This window comes from Acipenser ruthenus, chromosome 10 (genome assembly GCF_902713425.1).
Source record: "Acipenser ruthenus chromosome 10, fAciRut3.2 maternal haplotype, whole genome shotgun sequence".
Classification (NCBI taxonomy): domain Eukaryota; kingdom Metazoa; phylum Chordata; class Actinopteri; order Acipenseriformes; family Acipenseridae; genus Acipenser; species Acipenser ruthenus.
Window position 1 is genome coordinate 52,484,847 of NC_081198.1, and position 19,747 is coordinate 52,504,593.

At 45.6% G+C, this 19,747-nt stretch overlaps 1 protein-coding gene across 1 annotated transcript in view; it reads right to left on the reverse strand.

Annotated features, from left to right (window-relative positions):
• LOC117412131 (semaphorin-5B-like) overlaps positions 1-19,747 on the reverse strand; it is a 78,444-nt gene that overhangs the window by 3,407 nt on the left and 55,290 nt on the right. The window contains 12 exon segments of the mRNA XM_059031335.1: positions 205-410; positions 1,896-1,940; positions 2,136-2,285; positions 3,388-3,558; positions 7,303-7,521; positions 7,966-8,191; positions 8,425-8,572; positions 8,714-8,857; positions 10,120-10,301; positions 12,602-12,719; positions 19,151-19,358; positions 19,447-19,654. Of these exon segments, the coding sequence (XP_058887318.1) occupies positions 205-410; positions 1,896-1,940; positions 2,136-2,285; positions 3,388-3,558; positions 7,303-7,521; positions 7,966-8,191; positions 8,425-8,572; positions 8,714-8,857; positions 10,120-10,301; positions 12,602-12,719; positions 19,151-19,358; positions 19,447-19,654 (2,025 nt within the window).

Sequence of the window (19,747 nt, forward strand, 5' to 3'; positions counted from 1 at the left end):
CAGGTCAGCATTAAACAAACTAAACTGATGCAATTAATAAAAGGTTTATTGGATGCCAGAGTTGATGCAAGGTGGTTAATGTTGTGCAGTGTGCTGTGATGCAGTATGTAACGCATTCGCCAACAAAGAGATCCCTCACGTTCCTGGAGGAGTGTGCTGCCCTAGTTTCTGTAACCCTGGCCCCAGCTAACACACGTCTCCTACCTTAAACTCCATGGGCGTGTACTTCTCATTCTTTGGCGTGGTGTTCCCCTTGTAGTTCAGGTGGTTGGGCGTGCTCGGGTGGATCACCGCTGATTCCTGGGTCTGTTTCTGGCACTTCTGGCAGTACGCGTAGATCAGGAACATCAGCAGACTGGCACCAATGCAGCAGGAAACGCCAGTGGCAATCAGGTGAACCACACTGTAACCTGCACACACACACACACACACAAGCAACAATGAGTCAACCACTTTACTCAAGAAAATGAGAAACTGGAAGTTCATTGTATTGTTTTTACTGAAATAGGAGATCTTAATTTTATAGAGGCATGCTGTGCTTCCTTCACAAAATTAAATTTGCAAGTTTGGAAACCTTAGAAACGAGAGCTTATTGCAGCTTGCCCATTTAATAGGCGTCGCTACTGAAAGAGGTGCCCAACCATGCAGCCTCCTGCTCAGTTTGGAGGCCTGGTTTAATTGGGAGACCATTGTGAGCAGCTGACTGCAGGACAGAGAGAAATGTGTTAGAAGAACACAACTTGATCCCGTGCGAGTCAGTCCTGCTGTACTGCCAAACCAGCCCATCCTGTACTGAGGGCCATTGGGAATGTAACTGCATATAAAACCTTTAATAGTTAAACATCTGCTTGTATTTCCCACTGTGAACTGCAGGACTGTCCCGCTCAAGCCTCAAGCCCTGCTTTGGTGTAACTTTGGTTTCAAAAATGGTACCTAGAATACGGTCTCTGAAAACTTTCACTGTTCACTGGCCATTTTATTTTTTCAGTCTTGAATATTGCAAGGTTGAGTCCATTACTGTCACATTAACAAAATGGTGAAGGTAAACAATATACCAAAAACATGTTGGAACACGCCTACACTATTTAAAAAATGAATTCCCCAAGTTCCCTCATCGTAGGGTTAGGTTCTTCAAATAAGCTGTGGTATCAATCTTGCCTTTTTGCTGAGAGTACGGTGCTTAAAACACAGCATGAACGAACACACAGGTACTTTATACGAAGCTTTGTTCAGGGAGAAAGGAGAAAATGCTGTGCTTCATGAAACAGGGTAAGTGGTTTCCAGTATAATATATTCATTGAGGGTTTTAATTACAAGCCTGATTGTTACTTCACAATAAAGCCAACCAGTTTCAATCTTCTCTCTAAAGAAAAGGGCTTGTAAACCAGGAGGTCCCCGGTTCAAATCCCGGCTCACTCAATGACTCATTGTGTGACCCTGAGCAAGTCACTGAACCTCCTCGTGCTCCGTCTTTCGGGTGAGGCGTTATTGTAAGTGACTCTGCAGATGATGCATAGTTCACACACCTTAGTCTCTGTAAGTCGCCTTGGATAAAGGTGTCTGCTAAATAAACAAATAATAATAATAACAACTCTGCGAGGTAAAACCAAACAGGGTGGGGTCTGTGTTACAATAATAACTCTCTCTCTCTCTCTCTCTCTCTCTCGATCCTCCTTTGATCTCAGTTGAAAACAAAATCGCAGAGCTGAGCTGAGCCCAGCAGAGCAGAGGAGAGGAGAAGAGAGGAGAGGCAAGCTGAGCTGAGCAGAGCAGAGCAGAGCAGAGCGTACTTGTCAGTTCTTGCTGCAGAGATGAGTCGGAGGAATGAAAACAGATAATAATAAAATCCACACACACAAAGAGGAGTGGAAAAGCGATCACGTGAACTCGTTTACCTCCACATTGCAGGTTCTTGTCGAAACTTGATGCTGGCAGGATCACTGCAACAGAACAAAAAGAAGACAAAGTGAGACAAGCTAGCTCAATCTGCCAGGGCATCCATACCTTGTGCGACAGAAAACATAATTTACTATGAGCTTAATTAGTTACACCCGAGCCTGTGGTGCGTCTAAATTAGGCACATGGCAAAGTCTGACATGGATTGCAGTGCTATGCAGTGGGAGTCGGTGCTGTACCTGGGATCTCATTGTACATGCACTCCCTGTGCTCCGTGCCGTTCCCGAGGCACTGAGAGGAGCCCGGGTTGTGAACCTCGCAGTGCCGGCTGCGGAGCTGCAGACCTTCCTCATTACATAGGCTCCACTCAGACCAGTCCGTCCAGCCACCTAGAACACACAGCAACGATCAGACCCCAGACACAGGGTTTGGTAGCAGGGTCTTGGCATGATACAGAGCAGGCAATGGCAGTAAAGAGTACTGATGGGCATTACTAACATCTTTCACATGTTTGGAATAAGAGAGTCCCCTGAAGAGTCCAGCCACTGGAGACAGCAGCCAGCAGGACAATGCTGCTCTGTCAGTCACCTAGTTCCAAGACATTTATTCAATGACAAGTGCTTCCCAGGGCATTCGCTAACGCATTATAAATCAATTAGCTGCAGCACCACTTCAGGTGTTATAAATCTTTCTGCTCGCCAACTGCCAATGTATTAGATTTGCCAGTTGTGAGTCATCTAATTGGGTTGTCATATTTATGATGTGTAGTTTTATTTTATTTTTTTAACAAGGGAATCTATATTTCCCATAATTGCTATAGAAACAACAACAGAAAAGAGCCAATTAAAAAGGCTTTCTATTTGTACTCAAATCTATGTTTGTTGCTGTGAGTTAATGGGTCACAGTTTGAGTGTGCTTAATAAAGAACGTTCTTTAGGAATGAGGAATACAAAGAGCTTCTACCATGTTTGATACAACAACGAGAATGTTCTACTGCAATGTGTCTTACACAGTACCTGGCAATGAAAGGATGATTTCTCCTAGGGATAACCTTAGTAATAAAAACTGGTGTGCAGTCTTCTGGTCTGCTGGCTCAAAGCTTTCCATGTGTTCTCACAGTATGTATGCGTTACTAATAGCAAGGATGGAAAACTGAAGCTTCAGACAAACCACACTATAGGTGAGTCTAACTAAGCAAACAGTAAAGCTTGGAAGGGCCTGGACTGCTGTACAATGGGAATAGTATGTCCATCCCTACTAAACAGCCACAGAAGCAAAACACCCAAATCGTCCAGCCAGTGTGAAGCCCACATGCAGTAACTTCACAGGGGTGTGTGTTGCAGAGATCCTCCTCAGTGAGAAGCCCACATGCAGTACCTTTACAGGGGTGTGTGTTGCATAGAGCCTCCTCAGTGTGAAGCTCACATACAGTAACTTCACAGGGGTGTGCGTTGCAGAGATCCTCCTCAGTGAGAAGCCCACATGCAGTACCTTCACAGGGGTGTGTGTTGCAGAGAGCCTCCTCAGTGTGAAGCCCAATGCAGATGTCTCCTCCATTTGCAGGCGCTGGGTTGGTACAGGTGCGAGTGCGCTGGTAGTGCCCGCCTCCACACGTGGCAGAACACTGGGACCACGAGGACCAGCAGGACCAGGCTCCCGTCACTGAAACACACAGAGGAAGAGAAACAGACCTGAGCACCATGAACATGAACATGAATGCAAGACAAGCACCATGAACATGAACGTGAATGCAAGACAAGCACCATGAACATGAACGTGAATGCAAGACAAGCACCATACAGACCTGAGCACCATGAACATGAACGTGAATGCAAGACAAGCACCATGAACATGAACGTGAATGCAAGACAAGCACCATGAACATGAACATGAATGCAAGACAAGCACCATGAACATGAACGTGAATGCAAGACAAGCACCATGAACATGAACGTGAATGCAAGACAAGCACCATGAACATGAACGTGAATGCAAGACAAGCACCATGAACATGAACGTGAATGCAAGACAAGCACCATACAGACCTGAGCACCATGAACATGAACGTGAATGCAAGACAAGCACCATACAGACCTCAGCACCATGAACATGAACATGAATGCAAGACAAGCACCATGAACATGAACGTGAATGCAAGACAAGCACCATGAACATGAACGTGAATGCAAGACAAGCACCATACAGACCTGAGCACCATGAACATGAACGTGAATGCAAGACAAGCACCATGAACATGAACGTGAATGCAAGACAAGCACCATACAGACCTGAGCACCATGAACATGAACGTGAATGCAAGACAAGCACCATACAGACCTGAGCACCATGAACATGAACGTGAATGCAAGACAAGCACCATGAACATGAACGTGAATGCAAGACAAGCACCGTGAACATGAACGTGAATGCAAGACAAGCACCATACAGACCTGAGCACCATGAACATGAACGTGAATGCAAGACAAGCACCGTGAACATGAACGTGAATGCAAGACAAGCACCGTGAACATGAACGTGAATGCAAGACAAGCACCGTGAACATGAACGTGAATGCAAGACAAGCACCGTGAACATGAACGTGAATGCAAGACAAGCACCATGAACATGAACGTGAATGCAAGACAAGCACCGTGAACATGAACGTGAATGCAAGACAAGCACCGTGAACATGAACGTGAATGCAAGACAAGCACCGTGAACATGAACGTGAATGCAAGACAAGCACCATACAGACCTGAGCACCATGAACATGAACGTGAATGCAAGACAAGCACCGTGAACATGAACGTGAATGCAAGACAAGCACCGTGAACATGAACGTGAATGCAAGACAAGCACCGTGAACATGAACGTGAATGCAAGACAAGCACCATGAACATGAACGTGAATGCAAGACAAGCACCGTGAACATGAACGTGAATGCAAGACAAGCACCGTGAACATGAACGTGAATGCAAGACAAGCACCGTGAACATGAACGTGAATGCAAGACAAGCACCATACAGACCTGAGCACCATGAACATGAACGTGAATGCAAGACAAGCACCGTGAACATGAACGTGAATGCAAGACAAGCACCATGAACATGAACGTGAATGCAAGACAAGCACCATGAACATGAACGTGAATGCAAGACAAGCACCGTGAACATGAACGTGAATGCAAGACAAGCACCGTGAACATGAACGTGAATGCAAGACAAGCACCATGAACATGAACGTTGTGGCAATCGCCACACAATGTGCTGCAAGAAACGTAGCACCTGCGCATTCTTAAGTGAATGCCAGTAAGCCTGGCCAGGCAATCCTCGTTATTTCATGACAGCGTTTTTTAATTAGCTCCTTAATATTTCGCATTACATACGTGTATATATAATCTATATCCGTGCCTGGTTTAAAAATAAACTCGTGGGGGAATTATGGTTTTAGTTCGTGTGCTGGGTACATTTGTTTATATTTGGTTAAAACGCTATGGTCCTAGACTAAGTAGTTTTAGGTATTTTGGCCATTACTGTTTTCCTTAATTGGGGGCGGAGCTTCCTTTGCTTAAAGTGTTGGACCAATAGGGTATAAAAAAGTGTTTTTGAAAGTCTGTTGGGGAAGAGAAGAGAGAAAAAATACGGAGTTACTAGAGAGACAGAGAAAGAACTTACAGGCAACCTGTTCAAACGGCAGAAAAAACGAGTTAGTCTGTGTATAGCATGCTTCTAGTCGGTGTTAGGTCAAACAACCGTGTTTTGGTTTTTACCGGTTTCTATAGCGGGTTCGACTTATACTAGTGCAACAGCTATTATCACACTCTGCTCAGTGCTCGTTGGGCAATACTTCCGTGTTGGGTCCTATTTTTCGTCCAGTTGGTTTGATTTATACCTTTACTTTGATTCTTTGCTGCTTTTACGGGACAACGGAACTAGAGAAGATATTCAAGCAAATGGCGACTCCCAACATTGTATGAACTGGAGGACTTGCACACGGATTCATCATAACCGGGTGAGATCGATCCTTTTCTATTTTTTTGCTGCAGTTTGGATTACAAATATTTTTTGAATGGCCATTCGGGTTTTTTTGTTTGGAGAGCGTCCTTTTGGGATTGCCGGATTATTGTGTTATTTTTCTAGAACTCTATTGGTTTGTTTTTGTTTGTTTTGTTACTTTCTGGGTGTGTTTTAATATCAAGCCCGGGACTGAAACTTAAGTACTCATACACTTGGATATAATTATTGCAACTGCGTGGGCCATAGAATTAACAGCCTGATTATTGGTTGGCCTGCCTGTTTTTTTGTTGTCTCCTTCCCTCTCTTTCTTCTTTGTTTACTCCAGTTCCAACAGCGAGGCAGATTTATTAATGGTGTTGCTATACATTGGTATTGTGATTATCTGTACAAAGGCCTGTTCGTGTAACATATATATATATATATATATATATATATATATATATAGAGAGAGAGAGATGTGTTTCTTTTCCAATTGCATTTTTATGTGATTAGCATTGCAGTGTTGGTGTGCTCCAATTGTTCTACCAACCTGGATGTTTGGTTTGCTTACCGTTGAGTCAGGGTTGATATTTGCCAGATTTCTGATCTTACTTAAGACTTACCGTTCTGATTACTCCAGTATACACTTGTGCTTATGTACTATATACAAATAGACATAATAAACCTATCCTGTTTAAAATTTACTCCCTTGGTTCTCGTGAAATCCTTGTTTTTTGCTGTACTGATTTACCTGCTGGGACTGTAGTATTGAATGTTTTATGCTTGGTGCTAGTATACACTTATGGCCTAGGTGTTTGGTTATTGCACACTAGGTAAGATTGTTACAACGTGAATGCAAGACAAGCACCATACAGACCTGAGCACCATGAACATGAACGTGAATGCAAGACAAGCACCATACAGACCTGAGCACCATGAACATGAACGTGAATGCAAGACAAGCACCATACAGACCTGAGCACCATGAACATGAACGTGAATGCAAGACAAGCACCATACAGACCTGAGCACCATGAACATGAACGTGAATGCAAGACAAGCACCATGAACATGAACGTGAATGCAAGACAAGCACCATGAACATGAACGTGAATGCAAGACAAGCACCGTGAACATGAACGTGAATGCAAGACAAGCACCGTGAACATGAACGTGAATGCAAGACAAGCACCATACAGACCTGAGCACCATGAACATGAACGTGAATGCAAGACAAGCACCATACAGACCTCAGCACCATGAACATGAACGTGAATGCAAGACAAGCACCGTGAACATGAACGTGAATGCAAGACAAGCACCGTGAACATGAACGTGAATGCAAGACAAGCACCGTGAACATGAACGTGAATGCAAGACAAGCCCCCCCACCAGCTCTGTAAAGGGTTACCAGGGCAAGGCTGGGTGTTGCAGTCCTGGTACTCCACGGCCGAGCCCACGCAAGGCAGCCCCCCGTTCCTGGGCTCGGGGCTGGTGCAGGTCCTCTTCCTGGTCCTGTAGCCCGTCTCGCAGTCCTGGGAGCACGAGGACCAGCCCGACCAGTTCGACCAGCCGCCGTTAGCACTGCGAGACAAGGACTGGCCACTCCTCCGCAGATCTTCAACCAGAGCTGCCAGAGGAAAGAGACACCAAGATAGATATAGTATAGTGATGCTTTCACATCAGTATCAGAGTCACACGATGTTCTACAGATCAGACACCAAGATAGATACAGTATATAGTGAGGCTTTCACCACAGTATCAGAGTCACATGATGTTCTACAGATCAGACACCAAGATAGATACAGTGTAGTGATGCTTTCACCACAGTATCAGAGTCACACGATGTTCTACAGATCAGACACCACAGATAGATACAGTATATAGTGAGTATATATAGTGTACATATCATTGCCCACACCTAGTATATACTGATGCGTTTACAACAGTATCGCTCTTCTACAGGTCAGTTTTTATACAGCAGATCAACTGTAACAATGAACACTGATGCTGGTATTCATACCAGGGGCTCAAGACCTGCAATAAACTTTGAGATACTGAAAAGCAAACTTACAGTCAGTTTCGCAAGCGGAGGAACCGTCGCTGGGGCAGAAGCGAGTCTCCACCTTGCGCTTTCCGAACTGCAGCTCGTGGGGGTCGGCCAGCTGAGCTCGGCAGGTGTAACGGAGCCTCTGCTCCTGCCGCGCCCCGGCCTGCGTGATGTTCACCGGCATCCACGGAGTCCACGGAGTGTTCCGTCTCACCTCCGGACATGACTCCAGGTTACAGGCTTTGTACTCCTGTGGGGAGCCCATGATCAGCACAGAGCAGGGACAGCAGCGTCCACACTGATTTCACAACATAATGAACTGAATGGGAACGTTCCAACATGGTCCTCGTCCAATGCTCTTGCAGTTTTATTCACAGCTATTAAAACATCTACTGTACTTGAGGCAAAGTGCCATGTTATCACTGGCCTCATTAACATGTATGACAGGAAGATAAGCTGCTAACTGGCTTCTTTCACACTTACCAAAGCACACCCTGGACAGCTGTTCCCATTTTCACAGTTCCGGACTCTGGAATGTATCCCTCCGCCACACTCTGCGCTACATTTGGTCCACGATCCCCATGATGACCAAAATATGGGCAATGGACATGGACTCTTCTCATTGCAGAACCTATTGAAAAAAGAACAAACGGTCAGTCCTGCCCTGCAGTGCACACCTTTCATAAGTCAAGCTTGAATCAACATCAGTCAATGTGAGGAGATACAGAAAGAGACAGTCAACAAGAGCAGCTCACTAAGAAGGCACCCTTACCTCTCCTCTCGGCTCTGCCCCACACAGACTCTGCCCCCGTGCCGCGGGGAGGGGTTACTGCAGGATCGCTGCCGGACCTGGAAGCCGATCCCACATGTAGTGCTGCACTGATCCCACGATGACCATGGCGTCCAGCCACCATTCCTACACAGAGTGGAAGACAGCGGTCAGCACGAGCAGGGCCCTGTGCTCCCTGCTGACTGGCTTACTGAAGAGTCCTTCAACTTCAATACAGTACAGAAGCAAGGGCTTGAGATCTCAGCTTCAATACAGTACGGAAGCAAGGACTTGAGATCTCAGCTTCAATACAGTACGGAAGCAAGGACTTGAGATCTCAGCTTCAATACAGTACGGAAGCAAGGACTTGAGATCTCAGCTTCAATACAGTACGGAAGCAAGGACTTGAGATCTCAGCTTCAATACAGTACGGAAGCAAGGACTTGAGATCTCAGCTTTGCTGAGCACTGCCTCCTTGTGTGTTAAAGCCCTTGTTGTAAAGCCCTTACCATAGCATTCACCAATTTGCTTTTCTAATATTCTGTTAATTAAAATGCATTGCTGATAGAGACTGGAACTGGAATGTGTTAAGTTCAAGTGAGGGAATGCTGCTCAATTTGCAAAAGTGCTTTGTTCTGGAGTTGCAGTTTCATGATTTAATTGCAAGTCCCAGTAAGAGCCAATCTAATTCAGAAAACTGCCTTTTAATCTCACAGAGTTGTGTAGAGGATAAAATGCTGCTCTCTGTTTGTGCAGAGCCCTGAAGAGGACATTTCTCAATCATTATAACTTGGTCATGCCTGCAAACACAGACTTGGACAGAAAGTGGGGCCTGCAGCAAATGCAGGGGTAACCTGGCCTTTAAAAACACTGGCATCGGAGAAAGAAAGCAGCTCCTTCAGTAGAAGGCTTGAAAAGGGAGGGAATGGATTCAGAGGTAAATGTTTCACTGTGTTTTCATACAGCCCCAGATGCTCAAAAATAACTATTTTCATTCCAGAATATTCAAGCGACCACTTGGATGCCAGTAGCTGCCTTTTCCAAATGAGACCTCAGCCAAGCTCGGGGTGTCGGGATGCTGCCTGGTCACCTCCAGCAATCCCAGACGCTCAGGAAACACATTCTCTTCCCTCAGGACTAGCGGCATGTATTTAAATGTATTGTTTTTTTTGTTTTTTTCACAGAGGATACCTCTAGGCTCATATTATAAACCTGCACACTTCCAGAGGGTATCAGTTACTACTGCTCTGTATTCACGAGACACAAGAACAAGAGCTGCTAACCAACTACTACTGTTGGGCACCTGCACTGGGATGCCACACTGGACAGACTCCACGAGAAATTAAATTACATTTCGCTGGCTCTGCTTCTTAACACAGACCCACACACAGTACCCGCGTCTTCGTTACCTGGAGCAGTTGGAGACTTCCATGGGGGGTCCCTCACAGTCACTGCCTCCGCAGAGAGGGGGCGGGCTGTCACATGACCTGGAGCGGCACATGCAGGCCCCGGTAGTGTCGCCATCATAGTGCTTGCACTGTTGCCATGGTGACCAGGGCCCAAAGGCACCGTTCGCAGTTAAGTTCTTCACCTGTGTAATTATTTCATGGGGACGGTCAAGCAGTGATCAGGGTCTGATAAGAACAATGCATCTAAATTATAAAAAGGGAAGTTTCTAAACTTCAGAAACAAAGGCCTTGCAGCTTGATGATATTACTAATCATAGGGCAGAAGGCTCTGCTTTAGAGATAACAATGACAGAACTGCAAAGCCCTGTGCATTCACAGAATAGAGATAACAATGAAACTGCAAAGCCCTGTGCATTCACAGAATAGGAGATAACAATGACAGAACTGCAAAGCCCTGTGCATTCACAGAATAGAGATAACAATGAAAGTGCAAAGCCCTGTGCATTCACAGAATAGAGATAACAATGAAAGTGCAAAGCCCTGTGCATTCACAGAATAGAGATAACAATGAAACTGCAAAGCCCTGTGCATTCACAGAATAGGAGATAACAATGACAGAACTGTGAATGCACAGGGCTTTGCAGAATAGAGATAACAATGAAACTGCAAAGCCCTGTGCATTCACAGAATAGAGATAACAATGAAACTGCAAAGCCCTGTGCATTCACAGAATAGAGATAACAATGAAACTGCAAAGCCCTGTGCATTCACAGAATAGGAGATAACAATGACAGAACTGTGAATGCACAGGGCTTTGCAGAATAGAGATAACAATGAAACTGCAAAGCCCTGTGCATTCACAGAATAGAGATAACAATGAAACTGCAAAGCCCTGTGCATTCACAGAATAGAGATAACAATGAAACTGCAAAGCACTGTGCATTCACAGAATAGGAGATAACAATGACAGAACTGTGAATGCACAGGGCTTTGCAGAATAGAGATAACAATGAAACTGCAAAGCCCTGTGCATTCACAGAATAGAGATAACAATGAAACTGCAAAGCCCTGTGCATTCACAGAATAGAGATAACAATGAAACTGCAAAGCCCTGTGCATTCACAGAATAGGAGATAACAATGACAGAACTACAAAGCCCTGTGCATTCACAGAATAGAGATAACAATGACAGAACTGCAAAGCCCTGTGCATTCACAGAATAGAGATAACAATGAAACTGCAAAGCCCTGTGCATTCACAGAACAGAGCTCTTGGTCTCTGGAACGTGTGTATGTTTTAAAGCAGCCCCCTGAAGGACAGGTCAGGCACGTTTTAGAACATGGCAGGGGTGCACATTATATTTTCTACAGACCTGATGTATGGTATATACATACAACATGGGTTAAGTACACAGTTATGAGAATACATTGTATACATTTCCTGAGGAATTTCTCTTTGCTTGCTTTTTTCATGTTTTGTGTGATTACTAACTCATGGGTGACTATACAGTACACACACACTAAATAATGGGAAACTAAACCTAAAAAACTGTTCTTAAGATAAAGCCTTTAACAAATCAGAAGCACCAGTAAAAAAAAAAGACCTTGGCCGAGATTGAGATTTCCTCAAGCTCTTTTGGTAAGGATGTTTCACCAAAAAAAAGATGATAGCTAACAGTGTTAACCCTTTAAGGGACATATGGTGTCCCACAAAAGAAAGATGCTGCCTTTCTTATTTTCACAGTGAGCTGAACAAAATAACAGGGTTTATAATTTATGACAGCTTGGATCTGGCCATCCGGGCACTTTGTGATGATGTGACTCATGTTAGAGCTGTTCCTGTGCTAGTAACATGCACTCACCGGGCACTTTGTGATGATGTGACTCATGTTAGAGCTGTTCCCATGCTAGTAACATGCACTCACCAGGCACTCTGTGATGATGCGACTCATGTTAGAGCTGTTCCCGTGCTAGTAACATGCACTCACCGGGCACTCTGTGATGATGTGACTCATGTTAGAGCTGTTCCTGTGCTAGTAACATGCACTCACCGGGCACTCTGTGATGTTCTGGCTCCACTGGCTCATGTTGAAGCTGTTCCTGTGCTAGTAACATGCACTCACCGGGCACTCTGTGATGTTCTGGCTCCACTGGCTCATGTTGGAGCTGTTCCTGTGCTAGTAACATGCACTCACCGGGCACTCTGTGATGTTCTGGCTCCACTGGCTCATGTTGAAGCTGTTCCTGTGCTAGTAACATGCACTCACCGGGCACTCTGTGATGTTCTGGCTCCACTGGCTCATGTTGGAGCTGTTCCTGTGCTAGTAACATGCACTCACCGGGCACTCTGTGATGTTCTGGCTCCACTGGCTCATGTTGGAGCTGTTCCTGTGCTAGTAACATGCACTCACCGGGCACTCTGTGATGTTCTGGCTCCACTGGCTCATGTTGGAGCTGTTCCTGTGCTAGTAACATGCACTCACCGGGCACTCTGTGATGTTCTGGCTCCACTGGCTCATGTTGGAGCTGTCCTCAATAGTGGTGCAGCGTCTCTGCTTGCTATCCCAGCCACAGTATGGATCCCGGGCACCCAAACAGATGCTGCAGGAAGGAAACACATGGACTATAAAACAGCATTAAAAGGAATGGGCTTCTCCATGATTGCTCAATAAATAAAACTACTGGAACGGGCAAAGGTTACCTTGGAAAAAACAAACTGGGGGAGAAAAAATAGCTTGAAGGGGTAAACAAACAACTGCATAATGCTGAAGACAATGTTTAATTGTGGAGCATGCAATCCAGCAATGAAACTGACTATATACTTCTTAAATATATAGTCCAATTGCTAAGCAATTCACTGAAAACAATTCTACATGAATGTAATAAAGCTGTCTGTCCCAAGCCATGTGGTAACTGGCACAGCCCGAAGGAACAAAGGCGCCAATGCTCCTGAGCCTCAGGAGCACTGGTCCACCCAACCCTGAAGATCCCTCCTCAAAGAGGACAGAGTGCCGAGTGCTGTCACCCGCGATGGAAACTGAGACTTTTCAATTTGTCAGAGTGAACCAGCCATGATAAGGCATCAATCACATCCTGGACAGGAGCTTCCTGTTACGCTGGCTCCACGCCAAGCTCATTGAGGCTCTGATAAAAACAACGCTGCGGTCTATGGGACTGGAGGGAATGCTAACCCAGTCATCGAGATCAGCCCTGGTTTAAATCATTGTTACAGTGGAGGGGCCGCAGGCTGCAGGGAGAGCAGGTCCTGACAGGCATGCCTTTCACTCCTCATGTCAGAGTGGGAAGGCAGTAGGTTTATATGTCATGTGCTATTTCAAAGTCTTGTGCACTTACAGTGGCTCTCAAAAGTATTCACCCCCCCTTGGACTTTTCCACATTTTATTGTGTTAGAACATGGAATCAAAATGGATTTAATTAGGAGTTTTTGCCACTGATCAACACAAAAAAAGTCCATAATGTCAAAGTGAAAAATAAAATCTACAAATTGTTCTAAATTAATTACAAATACAAAACAGAAAATAATTGATTGCATAAGTATTCACCCCCTTGAGTCAATATTTGATAGAGGCACCTTTGGCAGTAATTACAGCCATGAGTGTATTTGGATAAGTCTCTACCAGCTTTACACATCTGGACACTGCAATTTTTGCCCATTCTTCTTTGCAAAATTGCTCAAGCTCTGTCAAGTTGTATGGGGACCTTTGGTGAACAGCAATTTTCAACTCTTTCCACATATTCTTAATTGGATTGAGGTCCGGGCTTGACTGGGCCACTCCAGGACATTGACCTTTTTGCTTTTAAGCCACTCCAGTGTGGTTTTGGCTGTATGTTTGGGTGTATGTATGGGTCATTGTCCTGCTGGAAGATGAATCTTCTCCCAAGTCCCAGGTCTCTTGCAGACTTCAGCAGATTTTCCTCCTGGATTTCTCTGTACTTTGCTGCATCCACTTTGCCCTCTATCTTCACGAGCTTTCCAGGCCCTGACGCAGAGAAGCATCCCCATAGCATGATGCTGCCACCACCATGCTTCACGGTAGGGATGGTGTTCTCAGGATGATGTGCGGTGTTAGGCTTGCGCCAAACATAGCGCTTAGCGTTGAGGCCAAAAAGCTCTATTTTGGTCTCATCAGACCATAGAATCTTCTTCCACTTGGTCTCAGAGTCTCCCACATGCCTTCTGGCAAACTCTAGCCGAGATTTGATGTGAGTTTTTTTCAACAATGGCTTTCTTTTTGCCACTCTCCCATAAAGGCCAGTTTTGTGAAGCACCCGGGCTATTGTTGTTGTACGCACAGTGTCTCCCAGCTCAGCCGTGGAACACTGTAACTCCTTTAGAGTTGCCATAGGCCTCTTGGTGGCCTCCCTGACTAGTGCCCTTCTCGCCCCGATACTCAGTTTTTGAGGACGGCCTGTTCTAGACAGATTCACAGTTGTGCCATATTCTCTCCATTTCTTAATAATGGACTTTACTGTGCTCCGGGGGATATTCAGTGCCTTGGAAATGTTCTTATATCCTACACCTGATTGGTGCTTTTGAAGAACCTTATTCCGGATTTGCTTTGAATGTTCCTTCGTCTTCATGATGTAGTTTTTGTTAGGAAATGTACTTACCAACTGTGGGACCTCCCAGAGACAGGTGTATTTAACCTGAAATCATGTGAAACACCTTAATTGCACACAGGTGGACTCCATTCAACTAATTATGTGACTTCTAAAGACAATTGGTTGCACCAGAGCTTATTTAGGTGTGTCATAGCAAAGGGGGTGAATACTTCTACAATCAATTATTTTCTGTTTTACATTTGTAATTTAATTTAGAACAATTTGTAGATTTTATTTTTCACTTTGACATTATGGACTTTTTTTGTGTTGATCAGTGGCAAAAACTCCTAATTAAATCCATTTTGATTCCATGTTCTAACACAATAAAATGTGGAAAAGTCCATGGGGGGGGGTGAATACTTTTGAGAGCCACTGTAAGTTAAAGTCTAAGCACTAAAAAATATGACGGTGTAGGATTTGAATGAAAATTCAAACATTCATGTAAATTAGTGGGGACAGAGATACACTGCCAGTTAATTCTAATACTAATTCACCAATACACACACTAATAATACAATACTACTACGACTACTACTAATAATACATATTTTTTCAAAACTAGGCTAAAAAATGTTTTTTATTTGTTCTTATTTATAGACACTAATACATACAATATTCCTGATTTGAACAAGTAGTAAAGAACAGAGTATGCAGTTTTATGGCAAAGGCCATCACTCCTGAAGCTTACTACCCAACACACACACACAGGGAGTCCAGTGAATTTACTACCCAACACACACACACAAAGGGAGTCTAGTGAATTTACTACCCAACACACACACACAGGGAGTCCAGTGAATTTACTACCCAACACATACACACACAAAGGGAGTCCAGTGAATTTACTACCCAACACACACACACAGGGAGTCCAGTGAATTTACTACCCAACACACACACACACAGGGAGTCCAGTGAATTTACTACCCAACACACACACACAGGGAATCCAGTGAATTTACTACCCAACACACACACACAGGGAGTCCAGTGAATTTACTACCCAACACACACACACAAAGGGAGTCCAGTGAATTTACTACCCAACACACACACACAAAGGGAGTCCAGTGAATTTACTACCCAACACACACACACAGGGAGTCCAGTGAATTTACTACCCAACACACACACACAGGGAATCCAGTGAATTTACTACCCAACACACACACACAGGGAGTCCAGTGAATTTACTGCTGCGAGACGTCCCGATACATAAACCCGGGGTTCACTTCATTGGGAAAAGATTTTTACACTTGTTGACCGAAGGAGAATACCCAGCAACTGAACCATGCATTTTAATAATGCATGTGTCAATATTCAGACCCTGTAATAGATGCTCATAACTACACTTCCAATTCTGCTCAGTGAAACTACACTCCCAATTCTGTAACAGTGAAACTACACTTCCAATTCTGTCACAGCAGCTGGGCCAGTGGGTTTGCGCTGCCATTAGACGGAGAGGACTAGTCTGTCCGTCTGCGTGTATATTTCTGCAGGCAGCAGACTGTGTCAATGCAGTGTCCTTTAGATCAGACAGAGAGAGACTAGTCTGTTTGTCTGTATATTCCTGCAGGCAGCAGACTGTGTCAATGCAGCGTCCTGTAGATCAGCAGCTACAGCAGCACAACTTCTCCTTTATAACGAATCAAACACGATCAAGGCTGGCTATATAATACATGTTAAATCAGGCTTTCAAATCTAATTGACCCTTAGGCATATTGAGAACATCTCCTCATGTTAACTTGCTTCATAAAAAATAACAAGGTGGCAGGCAGCCAAGTAATACAAACAGCGTTGCTTTTTAAAACCAGAGGGCATGGTTTTCAGAGGGTTGTGGAACCAGGAAGTTATTACATTAGAGACTGGAAAAAATACTGCAGGGATAACTTTAGTGACAAGCCAGTCAGAAAGTTATAACACTGACATAAATAAAAGAGTTAAGTAGGTTTTCACTTTCCAGGGGGCACGTATTGGCTTGTAGGAAATACAAGCCTCCCTAGCAATGAATCAAACCTCAAGATAGAAACTGCTTTAATCTCGGGGCCTGTGCCAGAGGAAACAAGTCTGTAATCAAAACACTCTGCTACCAGTAATAAATACTTTTCTGAGTTTGATTACTTTTCTTTTTTTTCTCCAATCTCTTCACTGCTAGCTGCTCTATGCTGGGGCTCTCTCAATTCACCAATCTCTTCACTGCTAGCTGCTCTATGCTGGGGCTCTCTCAATTCACCAATCTCTTCACTGCTAGCTGCTCTATGCTGGGGCTCTCTCAATTCACCAATCTCTTCACTGCTAGCTGCTCTGTGCTGGGGCTCTCTCAATTCACCAATCTCTTCACTGCTAGCTGCTCTATGCTGGGGCTCTCTCAATTCACCAATCTCTTCACTGCTAGCTGCTCTATGCTGGGGCTCTCTCAATTCTCCAATCTCTTCACTGCTAGCTGCTCTGTGCTGGGGCTCTCTCAATTCTCCTAGCTGACTCCAACTGAAATACAATGGGAGTCTATTTCCATTCCCAGAAGCTTATTAAAATACCCCTCCTAACCTGCTGCTCACTGAAGGCACTGAAACAGATGCTCTCGCACACATTCAGTTCACCAGTCCTATCTCAAGAGGTTCCCCCACAAACGCAGTGTGGTTTGCAATGGGTACTGATCTCTATTACTACATACCTTTCTGTTCAGCTTCAGCCAAACTGGTTAATCTGAAACTAAAGAAACCAAGACGCATATCCATCATGCAGACATAATGTGAGCAGCTTGTCTGACGTCACGGTCGTGACGTTCGGTTTGTTAGTCTTGATGTACTGGGGGGGGGGCAAGCTAAACATCAGGAGACCAAAACCGGAACTTTCCAACAGCGGAATCAGAGACATTTACCAAACTGAATTAATGACAGATGAAGCTGATAGATGATACATTCACTGTCATTCTGTTCCCAGAATTAGAGATGCAGGAAAGTGAATGAGTCTCCTAGCAGCACAGTGACGGCAGCGCTCTGAGGGACTGAGAGGAAGTGACGATTTAAGAGGTCATGTTTAATTCCACTAAGCACAACCACATGTACAATGGACTTTTAAGACACTGATTCATAAACAAGTTCCTTTCTTGTGAACCATTTAGCTTTTCTTTATGCATATAAAAAGGCACACCACTTTATCGTTCATGGGTAGTTTACTCATTTAATCCATACACTTTATTTAAAATATATATTAGTGTTTATATAAACAAACCCATTAAGAAATGAAAATATGCTTTTGTACTACTGTAGAAACAATGGCACTACCACCACTACCACAGTGCTGACATTTCTTTAAAGTAACAGTTAAAGCAAGCTATGCAGGTACTGTGGTTTAAATTCTCTCTAAAGGAATAACAAGGAAACTAGAAGTTTGAGAGAGTTAGTGAGGAGCAGAGTTCTCTCTAGGCCTGCTGCTTTATTTTAAACTGGAACACGAATCACAGCCACATGACATCTCATTCATCAAGGTCAATAATAACCTGCTGGGGGACCCAGACAATCCCAACAATGCAAGTTCTCTGTCCAGGGATTTCAGAGTAGAGTCGGGAGGAAGTCATTACATTCAATTTGAAAAGAACCCGTTCGTTCCCAAGGTGGCCGCTGAGGTGATTATCCTGCACAACGGCCGTCTGGTATGGAACAGGGCTATATTATATATAAAACTCACAATTACACACAGCTAGGGGGGAGGGCGGGGAGGGGAGGCTGGCTGAAACTTTACAAACTTTCATTGAAAACAAAACCTGACCAGTGAAGTGCATGGAAAGGGGAGTGCCCCCGTGTGTCAGCACTGCTCGCCACCCCTCCTCTCTGCGCATCGCCGCTGCTCGCCACCCCTCCTCTCCGCGCATCGCCACTGCTCGCCACCCCTCCTCTCATCGCCGCTGCTCGCCACCCCCTCCTCTCCACGCATCGCCGCTGCTCGCCACCCCCTCCTCTCCGCGCATCGCCGCTGCTCGCCACCCCCTCCTCTCCACGCATCGCCGCTGCTCGCCACCCCTCCTCTCCGCGCATCGCCGCTGCTCGCCACCCCTCCTCTCCGCGCATCGCCACTGCTCGCCACCCCTCCTCTCATCGCCGCTGCTCGCCACCCCTCCTCTCCGCGCATCGCCGCTGCTCGCCACCCCTCCTCTCCGCGCATCGCCGCTGCTCGCCACCCCTCCTCTCCGCGCATCGCCGCTGCTCGCCACCCCCTCCTCTCCGCGCATCGCCGCTGCTCGCCACCCCTCCTCTCCGCGCATCGCCGCTGCTCGCCACCCCCTCCTCTCTGCGCATCGCCGCTGCTTGCCACCCCTCCTCTCCGCGCATCGCCGCTGCTCGCCACCCCTCCTCTCCGCGCATCGCCGCTGCCTGCCACTGCGCCCCTCCACTGCAGCGTTTCCTCACCGTTCAGTTTTGTAATTGGAACACCTTTCCAGGGGGATCTTCAGCACATTCCTGTTCAAGCCCACGAAAAGTGACCTATCGCTGTGCAGGATCTGGAGGCTCAGGATTGGTTCGCGCTGACCCGGCGGAAGCAGCTGCATTTCCTCCAGGAAACACCCCCGCAGGCTCTTATTGGACGTAGCCAGCACCTTCAGGATGGTGCCGTATTCTGATTGGGTAAGAACAAAAATCACTGAACCAAAACAACAAAAAAGCAGCAGTGTTTGTGAGTGTACGAGTGTGTGAGCTCCTCTTACCGGTCCCGATGTACATGACGTGGTGCAGGGTGTCCCTGCCCTGGACGATGTCCACCACCAGCTTGGAGAAGCGGACGTTGTCCTGAGTGACGAGGGGGTCCACGGAGACGGGCTGCACCACGTCGTTCATGAGGAACAAGCGCTGTGCGTCCTGCAGGCTGCGCTCTGTCAGGTTCTCATTGGGAGTGTTGTCATTCACTGTGCCGCACTGGGAAGATACCAGACACATTATAGAAAGAAAACTCAGTGAAGACACCAGTGCAAAAAACAACTGCACTGCATTGCGTTTACAAATCATTAA